Raw genomic sequence first — 13251 nt, forward strand, 5'->3', positions numbered from 1 at the left:
TCAATTCAAATGGACAAATGTGCATAAACGCCAAAATAGTAATAATAATATCTAACCATATAATAACAATCAACCTATTATTTTTGAAAATGAAAGATCAAATCAAATCTAGGGCAACTGTCAATTTTCTTTTGAATATAGAATTTTATGTATTAAATAAGTGATAAATTTTTATGGGGAGGTTTACTATATGAAATAGGAGACTATTTAATAAGTTTGGATAATTCTCCAACCTCTTCTCCTAATAGCGCTAACGGAAAAAAGCCACCAAACCATCCTACCATCCAAAGTACATCATAATATTACATTGACACTTTTTGGTCTGCGATGAAAAAGTTAGTTATTTGTAATTGGTAAATACTAAAGTAACAAGACAAGAATAATAAAATATAATTATATTTTTAAAAAACCAATAAAAAGGTTTATTGAAACTACATAGTTAATCCACAAGTCAAACCAACAATCATACTGTATTTGATAGGAGAAGGTTCAAAGGTATATATATATTCTTATGATAAATGTAAAGAAGGTATAAACTATGGATTTGGGTTAATATTTAAATTTAAAGAGAGAATCCGTCAAAGTATCTTAGCAATTAATAATAATTGAAGTTATTTGTAGAAAGTTATAAATTATATTAATGACAGGATACTAATGTCCATAATACTTTATATTATATAATTAATAATTGTAGTATAAGATGAGTATGTGAAGGATGTAATTCTAAACTAGGGATGATGAAACCAAATTAATTCGAAAATAAATAAACAAATATTGGGTGAATGAATGCAAAAAGCGGTGGGAATTGAATTGGTTCGTCACCACGTCGCGCATTTGTAAAGTGTGGCATCTCTAGATTCTTGACATTTCTCTGCAGTCTGTTCAACTTCAAATTCCTATTATTTGATTTTGCTTCTCTCTATCTCTCTCTCTCTCTCGAATGTGAAATTTCTTTTCCCTCTTCTATTTTTGGTTTTCTTCCAGGATTCCTCTTCTCTCCTTTTGCCTTCATTCATATCTTCACCGACTATATGTGAGTTTCCATTTCTCCCGCTCTTTCTCTCTCTCTCTCTCTATGCTGTTTATGCGCGCTTCATAATCTATTCTCCTCTTTCCAGAATCTCTCTCTCATTGTTCTTCTTGATTTCATGGCGATCGCCGATACGCTTGAGAGTACTACCCCCTCGGATAGCTCTTTAAGCGACTTAGATGCCACACGCTTCCTTCGTCGGAGACCGACTTCTGCTACCACCGCTGTAACTGAGTCCGATACAATTTTCAGACCGGACATTCGTGGTACTCATACTTCGCCTCCAGATCATGCAGCTGTTAATGGTTTATTGCCTGCCAAGAGCTTTCAGGAGGATAATGAACGAAATGACGCTGTTGAAAATCCGAATCTAATGGAAACGGAGAAGGTTTCTGGTGAAATGGCTGAGAGTCGAGGCGAAGCCAATTCTGATGTTTCTGCTGTGAAATTTGCTTATCGACCTTCTGCTCCGGCTCATAGACGAGTGAAGGAAAGTCCTCTAAGCTCTGATGCGATATTCAGACAGGTAGGTGGTAATTCTTGTTTATTTTAGCTTCGGCTTCAATATAATTGTACTCACCATTACAATCGCACACACTCACACATATATATCAGTTCTTCCGTTTAGCTATCATAAGTAGGCTTGAACAGTATAGCTGGAACCTGGAATCATTAAACAGCTATCTAAAGTCGATTTTCTGTTTCTACGTGAAATCATGCTTACGCCGACTGCTTTTCGGAGAAATTTTTTCTGTGATGAGAACAACTTAACTTGCATTGTCATCGAGTATATCGTACTCTCAAGAACTATGGAGTCTGGATAACATGCCGTGTTATTTCTGGCCTAAGGTTTTAGATCTGATTTGATGGTTAATGAATATATATAATGCTGATAATTTTGTTAACTTTAAATGACAGAGCCACGCAGGTTTGTTCAACCTCTGTATAGTAGTGCTTGTTGCGGTAAACAGTAGACTAATCATTGAGAATCTTATGAAGGTGTGCCTCCTCTATACTCTGTTCATGTAAACTTGGCTCACAACAATTTAGAAGAAGTTAAATCCATTCAGTGGTCGTTTTTTTACGTATTTCTTCCATTGTTTTTCATTTGGTCTATTCTGGAAGAGTAATATCTGTCTTCTCTTTTTCCCTCGTTTGGTTACTTTCTGCAGTATGGCTTGTTAATTCAAACCGGTTTTTGGTTTAGTTCAAGATCCTTGCGAGACTGGCCACTTCTAATGTGTTGGTAAGTTCTCTATTGTTTCTTGTGCTACTAAATTAAGATGCATGAGCTATTACTGATTTATTGGTGTATGCATTTCAAATTATTATCTGATATTAGGCAATGCCTCGCTCTTGCAGCCTTTCTCTCCCTGTCTTCCCTCTTTCTGCCTTTCTTGTTGAGAAGTTAGCTTCACAGAAAGATATATCTGAACCTGTACGTTTTCTTGGTTAACTCTATTGAAAATCTCTCTTCTTCTATTTCCTTGACGTTTTCAGGATAATAGTTGTTTCTTTGGGTGGATTCTGACTGTATATATGATAATTAGATGCTTAATGGCTGAAATTGTAATTGCAGGTTATTATTTTTCTTCATATCATCATAACCACTACTGCAGTTCTGTATCCAGTTTTTATGATTCTCAGGTCAGTTATGGTTTACTCTGCCCATTTGGAAACTCACTGGAAAAGATTATCAATTGAATGAGAACAATGTTAAGATAATTTCTCATTTTATTTATATATTCTTACCTATGTCTTAACATTATGAAATTTCTTATATAAGTGAAGGGAGGGTTGATGTTATTATATATTTTTAACCTTGACATAAGGCTTTAGAAGAGGTAATGAAACCGTGCTGACTTTGGCAAGATAGTTATGGATGTTTTATGCATAGTTATCTTGCAATGTTGTTTTCAGAAATCAGAACAGTGTGTAAAATCTGGTCTAATTTGCTTGATGAAAAAATAGAGACTGCCTAGCTTCATCTAGCTACACAGTCTAGCTTCATAAAGATTATCATTAACATTCTCACTATCTATTATATAATTAGGAAGGGCATGTCGGCATTTACTTTCATTGGAGCCTTGTATGCTGGACACTATTATTCTTAATATCTATAATTGTACTTGCGTAAGTAGTATACCATTTAATCTCCTCTGCTTTCTGAATATTCTGGAGAATGTAATCTACTGTTTGTCTATGGGAATGATGCTAGATTCTATGATCCTAACTGAAATCTCAGAATATAAATTTGAAGCCTACAATCTGATTTTATGATTTTAAACTGGGCAGGTTTGACTCTGCTGTTTTGTCTGGTGTAACCTTGATGCTATTTGCATGCATTGTCTGGTTGAAATTGGTTTCATATGCCCATACCAATCATGACATGAGAAAAATTTCCAGATCAGTTGATCAGGTATCAATCTGGTTTCCTTTCATAGGTCCGAACAAATTGTTTCTTGTAGGAAAATAGTATTCATTGAGCTGTATTGAAGTTCCTAATAAATTATTAATTTAAATTACAGTGTTTTATTTGATTGTTAATGTTATTATTTCTCATTCAAAAGAATATTATTGAACATTTTAAGTTTAGAACTGAGGGTACGGAACCAAGAGCCAGATTTGATTAGATAGCTTACTTTTTACTGGCTTTTCCAAGTTTATTTGAAGCTATGCTCTTAAATTTTATCCTCTTCATTCTGTGCTATGGTTAGAAATATGTATATTATCATTATTTCTGCATGATGCTTGATGTTTTGCTATCTGTCTGTTCTAATGTAATAAAGTTATTTCTTTAGGGAGATGTCTTGCCTAGTTCCCTGGATGCAGAGGACCCTCACAATGATAGCTTCAAGAGTTTGGTTTACTTTATGCTTGCTCCAACTTTATGTTATCAGGTATTGTGCTTATGCGAAAATGTACCAGACTTCCTTATGTTCATGAATCATGTGTAGATAAATTGCTTATCCATGTTTCTGTTAACCCACTGTGATTGGTTCTGTTCCTGTTGATGGGAAATTTTTGCATTGTTTTCACAGCCAAGCTACCCACGAACAGCACACATACGAAAGGGTTGGGTGGTTCGACAATTTATTAAGCTAATAATATTTACAGGTGTTATGGGTTTCATTATTGAACAGGTATTGCCTGCACTTAAATCCTAATAATTTCCCGGCTCTGCTTTATTTTTAAGCTGCATAACTTGATGAATCTTTTGTGTTTCAAATTTTTGATCTTGCAGTACATAAATCCCATCGTCAAAAATTCTCAACACCCTTTAAAGGGTAACCTTTTGTATGCTACAGAGAGGATCCTAAAGCTTTCTGTGCCAAATTTATATGTTTGGCTCTGCATGTTCTACTGCTTTTTCCACCTTTGGTATGTTTTTGCAGCAGTTAGAACGTTTTGGATGAAATTGCTTTGTTGAGCTTTGAAATTAAGAAGTTTGATTTCACCTGATAGGTTAAATATATTGGCGGAGCTTCTTTGTTTTGGAGATCGGGAGTTTTACAAGGACTGGTGGAATGCCAAAACAGTTGAAGAGGTTATATATATATGCCCAGTGAAAAATTATTTCTTACGCTTTCTTCACCCCTTCCGTTTTTGGAAGATAATTTTAACCATTTGTCTTGATTTTGTGGATTTTCCTTTGGCACCATGGCTGCAGTATTGGAGAATGTGGAATATGGTACGTTGCTCAATCCACTTTTTCAAAGTGATTTTCTTTTTCAGCTGTGATCTATCATTTCGCTGTTAGTTATATTTTTAGTTCATAGTACAATCATTACTTACTAAGTGCTTGTATGACGTGCACACACTGAATTCCTACTACTGCATACTAGCTCTAATCACAGTCACTAATTATGTCTGAAATTAACCGTGTATAAAAGAAAGAGATGGTGAAATTAATTGTGCAACTGATTTGACTTCTGTAAACAGCCTGTCCACAAATGGATGGTTCGCCACATCTATTTTCCATGCCTAAGGAATGGGATACCGAAGGTACTAAATTTACACTGTACTTTGTCCTATTTTTTATTTTTTAGATAATTATTTGGTGTCAGCTTCGTGTATTGACATTTTATAGAATATATATTTACCATATTAACCTTTAAATGTTGATTTAACTTTTTACTGATATAATAAAAAAATGCATGAAAATATTTAAATTGATAAATACTTGGTGCTGGTTCCCCTATTGTTATTGATAAGGTTAAGTTCGTTACATTTATTTACCAAATGGACGAAGATGGTTATGTTATTTTATTGAAATTGTTACTTTCAATAAAGAGAGAGAGAGAGATAACGCATGTGATCACTGAAGAAAAATGAACACACCTTGGTGGTCTTGTCACTATTTATTAAGGATCAGTGATCTCAGCACCCAAAAGATGATTTCGTTTCATTACTCAAAATATTCTGTTTGGTAAATGCTTTATCAAAATTTCACTTTCAATCAATCTCCAATTCATCTACAATTATTAAATAATAGTGTAAGGGTAGGCAGGTAGGCGACAGAGGTAATAAATCTGACCAAGGAATTTTGGCATCTATTTATCCAATGTGATAACATTTAACATGATGTTTATTATAGGCACGGCACAAACATTTTTGCAGTACTTTTTGCTTGACCACAAGCTTACTCCTAACCTTGGCCACATGATTTCTCCTTTCTTATTGATGGCCTATGGCTGAAAAAGAAACACTTATCTTTTGGAACTTACTGAATGACGAGCACTTATCTGCTTTTTAAATCAAATTTGATTTGGTGAATTGAGTTGGGACATTCATTATAGGAGCTCATTCAAGAATGGAATCTACACAAGATTCTTCACTCACCTTTTTATGAGCGATATATTATAAACTAATTGTAAACCTGCCACAATCAATTTTGTGTTATCTGCTGCATTGTTTGACTTTGTTCATCTAGTCCTAGAGAAGACTTGTCCATCTGCCAATTTCTTATCCTGGACTCTAAAAATTTCATGTGTGAACTGAGCATTAAATTCAAATTCTTTAATTGTTGTATAGAAAATTATTGCATTAATTGCTGTGTTTTTTCCCCTAAACAAACACGTGCAGGGAGTAGCAGTTGTAATTGCATTTCTAGTTTCTGCGGTGTTCCATGAGGTATAATGCTTGCTTCTCATTTATCAGTGTTATTATCTCCTAGCTTTTCTAAAGTTTTGTTTGTTACGCTTCATCGAACTTTTGGCTTGTGGGAATAAGGAAAATTTTGTTTATACTCGAACCATGATTGAATGATTTGGAATTTTCATAGCTTCAATTCTAATGCAAACAATTATCTTTTCTGCTCTTGTTCTGCACCAAGTTCAGGAAAGATATAAAAGAGGAGCAATATACTTCGTTCTTGTCAATTGTAAAAAAAAAATAAAAAAAAAAATTAAAAATCCAATCTCAATTTAAAGCCAATATATATTTAATTTGAATCAATTTTAATAGTGTTATGATCTATGGAATTGCCCTCTTTACTTGCCTCTTCAAACTTTGATGCAAAAAGACCTGTCGTGTTGACATAAATGTTCCACGATTATTGAGTACAATCATAATGTTTGGTGGAGGGTTAGTCTATATTGTATTATTCTATTTAAATTCCTTGTGGTTTTTATTTCTGCAGTTGTGCATCGCTGTTCCTTGCCACATGTTCAAACTATGGGCTTTTATTGGAATTATGTTTCAGGTCAAATCTTTTCACTTCATTTTGTTATGAAATTTCACATCATATCCCCTTGTGCTGGACGTGAATCCGTTGGTCCCCTGTCTTCTTTTTTGCTCTTTGCTTCAACTGTTTTCTTGCTTGATGCAGGTTCCGCTGGTTTTAATAACAAATTACCTACAAAATATGTTCCAAAACTCTATGGTATGCCACTCTCTTCCAAGAAAATATCAAATTTACACATGAATCTTCAAGTTTGCAGTACCTAAAAGTGAACTTGTTGTCCATTAAAGTAAAATATCAGAGATACTTCATCTGAATTCAGAACTTGGCGTGATAAGAAAAAGCATATTCTGTTCGTTTCTATAAAACTGAATATGCAATTATGCATGTTTGCTCTCTGTTTTTGAATGTCAGGTTGGGAACATGATCTTCTGGTTCATATTCAGTATTCTAGGTCAACCAATGAGCGTGCTACTCTATTATCATGACTTGATGAACCGCAAAGGGATTGACTAAGACCCTACTATGGACGGTAGCAATCCCACCACCCTGTTTCATTAAATCAAATCCTCAACTGCTTTTACTAGTTTTTGTATTCTTCTTCTTTACCTTCTGAAATCCGATTCAATTGTTTTCCTATTAAACTTATACTTGTAAATTGATTTAGGCTTCTTTCTAATTCCACATGGTTTTCAGACTACTACTCTACCGGAGCTTCATTACCAAAAGATAAAACGTCCAGCCACGACTATAATAAAACGTTCCAACACAATGGCCAATTTCTAGAAAGGTTCCTATTTTATCATCATAACCTCACTTTATAAAACCATTTTATTGCATGCTAGATTTTAAGTTCTCAGACCGTCACAACGTTCTTAGCTAGTGAATTATCAATGGAAGGTTCTAATTTAGTTTCACTTCAAATAGCAAATTTGGACTTTTTCAAGAATAATAAAAAATAAAAACTATTTAAAGATATCATACATTTGATTTTACTATAATGTACAAATAATTTTTTCCATTGTCACTTTTTATAATTCTTCATTATTTTTAAATAGCGAAGTCTACTAAGTATTTTCAAATATGGTAATGTGGCAAAATGCTTACCATTTTCCCTTCTTTTTTATTGAAAACGTAAAGATGGATTGAAGTGTAAACGGAAAAGGAAGTATGAGCTGGAGATTTGAAAGCGTAACCATATACACGGGCAATTTACGTTTTAATATGGATGGTAAAAAAGTATGTTAAATAGTGGGACGAATTTGTGAAGGACTTTACAATAACAAATCCCAAATAAAAGACTTTAGTGGGTTTGTTTGTTGTCTGAGGAATCATAAATTGGAGTATGTTTCCGAATCACCACACCCCTTTTTAAATGGAGAAGAAGAAAATCCCTCCCAATATCCTAGAGCGGCAAATTGCATGAGTATTGTCCCACACCGGAAGGAAAAATTCTTGTACAAAGTGAGCTTTTTTTTACTTTTTTAATAATGCACCCTCTCATCGTTCTCCAACTGAAGTCCTTCGATCCCTTTCAAAGCAGAGTCGTAGTTCTTTACATGTCCATGTCCTGTGTGCCTTCCAGACGCACTCCTCTTTGGATCCGCAGGTCCAACTGGTGGGCTTCTTTGTGCACTCATGCTCTTGTGCAATGCCCCAGGACTAGCATCCCTCGTTCTTGAAGATCGGTGTGGATCCGCTTCACTTCCCACATATGGGTCTCGGCTGCTCGAGACTGCAGCACGTCTTGATGATCCACTTGATCGTCCCACTATATTGGGTCCTGAAAACTGCAATCCACCGCAACTCGAGACGTTATTATTACGTAAAAATTTAATTAAGCAAACATACTGCAGTAAAAAATTATAGTCTTTCTAGTTCTACTCCCTCTCAATCACCAGTAAAACGACAAATTAAAGAACGCACTAAAACTAAGTAAAAAATTGATTTTGATCCCGATTGAAAGAACTTTTAGAGTGGTTTCCTCCTAGAAAATAAAATTATTCCCAATTTGAAACTTACTAATTGTTTGTTCTACTACAAAACAAACATATAATTATTTAATTAATGATTGGTGCTTAAGAAGTAAACTATTGATGTCATAACTTTTTGATAAAGCATAAACGTACCACACCGTCCTTAGGAACTGCTGCAGTATCATTGGCAATTGGGCTTTTCTGTTTAGCAAAAGTCCCAGAGTTCATAGTCAAACCGGATGCCCTCCGCCGAGATGAATCCATCAAAGACATCCCAGCTAGTTGTGCCTCCTCTCCGCCTACGTCAAATGGCAGCCAGGAGAAGAGATTTAATACCCCCCCAACAATAAAAGCTAATTAACAAAATCAAGATTTTGATCAAAACCAAAACAAAAACAGCACCTGTCTGTCTATCAGGATTTGCAATACCAGGAGGAATTCCAGAACTGGTTCCAGCACCCGCCCCCTATGGAGAAACAAGTACATTTACATTCAGTACTGGCTTAAAAAATAACGGGTCCACTCAGCACTACAAAAGCAAAAGCAAGTCACGTATAACTAACTAGGGCGCGTGTTGGAGGAGTGGCCAGCTGCGACTGCTGATACTTTAAGATGGTCCAGTCGAACACATAATCAAACTGGAAACCTGCTTCGAACAAACCAAGAGCACCAAACAGAAGATAGATGAGTAGTGTAGTGACAAGAGGGAAAAAAAACGCCATATATAAGGAAAGAGAACTCAAACCTTCACGAATAAATAGATCACGAAATATTCTTTTCAGATAAGCATAATCTGGCTTATCATCAAAACGTAGTGATCGGCAGTAATGGAAGTATGATGCAAACTCTGATGGATATCCACGGCATAATGCCTAAAAAATAATTTAATTCTTTTATACACAAAAAGCAGTGTTAAAAATGCTCCGAATTTTACATTTAAGAACAACTAACCTCAATGGATGTAGAAACTTTTTTCTCACTAATCTTCTCATACTTCTGTTTTTTAGTGCCTGCTTTCAGTCCCTGCCAGGGAAGACTACCAGAACAGAGGATGTAATACACTAAGTCAACTGGCACCAGAAAAGATATAATGAATACCAAAACCGAAGTGGCGAAAACTAATCACCTTCCTCTTAAGAAATACATAAGGACATAACCAAGGGACTCCAAGTCATCCCTTCGACTTTGCTCTGAAACCCAAAAGAAGACCGGATTAATAAAATGAAGAGAAAATGATAAAATATTTCCTAGGAATGGATATAGATGTTAAGGTGAGCCTTAATTCTAAGCAAGTGATCATCTATACTATAATAGATGGATAGTAGAGCATTTACAGCCCAAAAAAGGGGGAAATGCAGGTGTCCACCGTATGTCAAACTTAGATTCTTTGTGCTCGTGCATGGTTCCTGTTTATTTTCGATAATAATGTTGGTGGAAGGTCCACCCATGAATACATGAAGCAAAAACAATTATGAAGATCCGGGTAAAAACATAAGGAATTATTCAAAAAGGACACTCAACATTACAGATTTGGTCAAAACCAATTTGTTTCGCTTTACGTGTGCCATATCTATTGTTGTTCCTATAGTAGTGATTTGTGAGTGTGTTCAAGTCTATGTATTCATTGGTTTAAAAGAAGAGCTCAGGTACTAAGGGTTGATAAGTTACAGAACAGCAATAGTAATTTGGGGACCTATTTTGACGAAGAAGTACCAGTGCAATATCTGAAGGGAAGCATGTTAACTAAGTGAATAGAGTAGAACTTATCAAACATTATATCACTTCTTAACGTGCTTCTTTCCACCACAACACTTGTAAGGGGTTCTCTTTCTTCGGGTGCTCTTTTGTAGTACTCTTTATATGATTCTAATTACATTTCTGTTATCTCTCAAATAACAATTAAACAATGTTTCTTGTTTTCCAAAGAAAACAAAATCTCCACCTCAAATGATTCACCATATTTGAAAGCTCGAATATGTACCAAATATAGTTCAACAGCTTTGCACTTACTCTTACAAATATAAATTTTATCAAATGTGTTAATGCTCGGTCCGTGTCATAATTCTTATGAAGAATATATATTACATCACGAAGTATCTGTTTCATTTTGTGTCCATTCTACTAGCTGGTCACAGCTTCACAACCAGTGGATGTCACATACAATTATTAATGTGTCAAAACAATCCAACATGCAACTTGACTATCAAATGTTGCAAGAGAAGCATTCAAACAATAGCCTCAAATTATAAAACAATAGCGTGATCAAAGAATAAATATTATTAATATAGAAAGGTAAAAGAATTACCTATCCCAAGATGGGTGTTCATGCTAGCATATCTTGCAGTCCCAGTCAAGTTCTTATTTTCTCTACAATCACCAGGAACAATTATCAAAGCTTGCAATAAAAGTAAAAATTTAAAAAAATCATGAACAACAGTCAAGTGCAATATCTAGCAACTCTTATAACCTGTAGGGAATGTGTTGATGGGTAGAACTATCTCTGTACTTCTTAGCAAGACCAAAATCAATGATGTAAACCTGCATGTTATAATCGACATCATGCATTATCCTTGTATTTCTTAGCAAAACTAAAGTTTATCCAGGCTTAAAGAAATTAGACTAATATTTAATTCAAATAAATTTCCAGCATCTAGTAACTCTTATAACCTGATTTGCACGCCTTCCAAGCCCCATCAGAAAATTGTCCGGCTTAATATCTCGGTGTAGAAAGGATTTAGAGTGGACAAACTCAACACGATTGATCTGAGCAAACAACCAAATTATGTTTACTATTTGAATTGTAGTAGACAGCGAAGTGAGAAAACGTACATCAGATGTCAATTTACTTAATGAAATCTACCATTTGATCTGCAAGCATAAGAACTGTCTTCAATGAAAGCTTTCTGCTACAGAAGTTAAAAAGATCTTCAAGGCTGGGACCAAGCAAATCCATTACAAGAACATTGTAGTCTCCCTCGACTCCAAACCATCTTACATTAGGTATCCCAGCTGTGTTCAACAGATTTCAGAATGTAAAAGTAAACTCAGATAATTAACAAGTAATATTAAAAGAAAAGTAGGAGAATATTTCATTACTTCCTCCCTGAAGAATTCTGTACAACTTAGACTCGTAAAGCAACTGAGGATGCTTCGTCTTGACATTTTCCTGCAAATAAGGAACACGATGCAAGTTAGATTTAGATTTTAACTAAGAACATCAAATGGCTCGGGAAAAAAAAAAAGAAGCGAAGACTACAGGATTCAGATCAATGAAGCGTACACGTCGAACAAATAATTACGCATCCAAACTCAACTAAACACGAATATCATTTCTATTTGCTTTATTTTGGCCAAGTGACACATATATCACTGCTTCTCTAAGACGACAGTAACTTCGGTTCAAACATTAACATTCGTAGCATTCACTATCCCTCCAAGTAGCGTAACCAGAGAGGATCAACGTTTCACTCAACTAAACTTAAAAAACTCCGGCTATTTGCTTGAAGTGTCACACAAATCGGTCCTATTCTATGAAGACCGAAACATCAATTTACACATTAACGTTCTTCTCATTCAAAACATCTCCACTTGGCATATACGATACAAAACCAAAGTTCGGAACACCTCCGATATAATTGAAAACCTGGCTCGGTAGTAAGTGAACAGTTCATAGTAAATACCGGCATATATAGACTTCAGAACCACAAACGTGGAGCCGGAGGGGAAATAACAAGCGTAGGAAGAGAGAGAGTAAGTAGAGTTAGAATCGCAGTGTTGAATTAAGATCAGAACACTTACGAGTTTAATTGCAACCTCTTCGTTCGTCTGTATATTAGTACCTGTAGATGGAATTGAAGCATTAAAATGAAGTTGTTGTAAAACAGCACGAAAATGAGAAGCTGGAAGGAAGAAAAAGAGAAGGAGAAAGACGAACCAAGATAGATCTCCCCGAAGGAGCCACTACCGATCTTCCGGCCAAGACGAAACTTATTGCCGACGCGAGGTTCCATCCGGGAAGGGGAAAAAGGAGGAGGAAGAAGAAGAGGAAGAAAGAGAAAGGTAGAGATTGAAGAAGATTAGGAGAAGTTGAAGATAGAATCGAGGGAGTAGAGGGCGAAGAATTCAAAATTCAGCGCCATGAGAAGGGAGAGAAGAAGAATCGGAGGTTCATGGGATTAAGAAATGAAAGGAAAGGAAAGGGAGAAAATGAAATTAGAGATCTAGGGCAGGAATTTTGGTTATCATTTTCTTTGGATCACTCCATAGGCTTAGGGTTGGGTTAAAAACCTTTTAATAAATACGGTATGTTTTACTCCTAACGGAAATGGAATTCGGAGAAAATATAATCAATTTTGACTATTCTCTTTCTCTCTCTCTCTCTCTCTCTCTCTATATATATATATATATTCAAGAGAGAAAAAGAAAAAGAAAAAGAAAAAGGAAAAGGAAAAGAAAGAAAAAAGTCGTTACTGTCGCTATTGATTATCTGCTGAACTTAGCGCTCTTCTTTGCTTTCACTTTTCAACTCTCCCTTTCGTTGTTGATTATGAGAATTTATATCA

The 13251-nt window shown here is 35.2% G+C and overlaps 2 protein-coding genes across 4 annotated transcripts; one reads left to right on the plus strand and one right to left on the minus strand.

Annotated features, from left to right (window-relative positions):
- Positions 1 to 792: 792 nt before the first annotated feature.
- LOC101213517 (diacylglycerol O-acyltransferase 1A) lies at positions 793 to 7630 on the plus strand. 3 transcript variants are annotated; one of them, XM_031880801.1, is made up of 18 exons: positions 793 to 1033; positions 1119 to 1556; positions 1949 to 2029; positions 2203 to 2276; positions 2393 to 2468; positions 2610 to 2677; positions 3326 to 3449; positions 3832 to 3930; positions 4072 to 4173; positions 4275 to 4411; positions 4496 to 4577; positions 4701 to 4721; positions 4973 to 5035; positions 6116 to 6163; positions 6672 to 6734; positions 6861 to 6914; positions 7128 to 7245; positions 7381 to 7630. In XM_031880801.1, the coding sequence occupies exons 2-17, from the start codon at positions 1149 to 1151 to the stop codon at positions 7227 to 7229; spliced, it is 1602 nt and encodes a 533-aa protein (XP_031736661.1). In that variant the 5' UTR covers positions 793 to 1033; positions 1119 to 1148; the 3' UTR covers positions 7230 to 7245; positions 7381 to 7630. The 3 variants fall into 3 exon arrangements, with proteins under 3 accessions (XP_031736661.1, XP_031736660.1, XP_031736659.1); XM_031880800.1 differs by having other exon boundaries at positions 7410 to 7630; XM_031880799.1 differs by having other exon boundaries at positions 794 to 1033; positions 7128 to 7630.
- Positions 7631 to 8197: 567 nt separating this feature from the next.
- LOC101206138 (casein kinase I isoform delta-like) lies at positions 8198 to 12699 on the minus strand. The gene is given in 14 exon segments (NM_001305735.1): positions 8198 to 8503; positions 8843 to 8988; positions 9092 to 9155; positions 9253 to 9335; positions 9435 to 9561; positions 9641 to 9725; positions 9816 to 9879; positions 10995 to 11056; positions 11157 to 11227; positions 11357 to 11452; positions 11550 to 11698; positions 11786 to 11855; positions 12488 to 12528; positions 12624 to 12699. Coding segments are annotated over 14 exon segments (1440 nt in total).
- Between the last annotated feature and the right edge of the window lie 552 nt (positions 12700 to 13251).

Source organism: Cucumis sativus, chromosome 2 (assembly GCF_000004075.3).
Source record: "Cucumis sativus cultivar 9930 chromosome 2, Cucumber_9930_V3, whole genome shotgun sequence".
Taxonomy (NCBI): Eukaryota; Viridiplantae; Streptophyta; class Magnoliopsida; order Cucurbitales; family Cucurbitaceae; genus Cucumis; species Cucumis sativus.

What these genes read in the sequence shown, in the direction of transcription:
- LOC101213517 (XM_031880801.1), top strand. Translation starts at nt 1,149, where the DNA reads ATGGCGATCGCCGATACGCTTGAGAGTACTACCCCCTCGGATAGCTCT. An exon ending in TACTGCTTTTTCCACCTTTG is followed by an intron (nt 4,412 to 4,495) that starts GTATGTTTTTGC and finishes TTCACCTGATAG; the next exon opens with GTTAAATATATTGGCGGAGC. An exon ending in TTATTGGAATTATGTTTCAG is followed by an intron (nt 6,735 to 6,860) that starts GTCAAATCTTTT and finishes TGCTTGATGCAG; the next exon opens with GTTCCGCTGGTTTTAATAAC.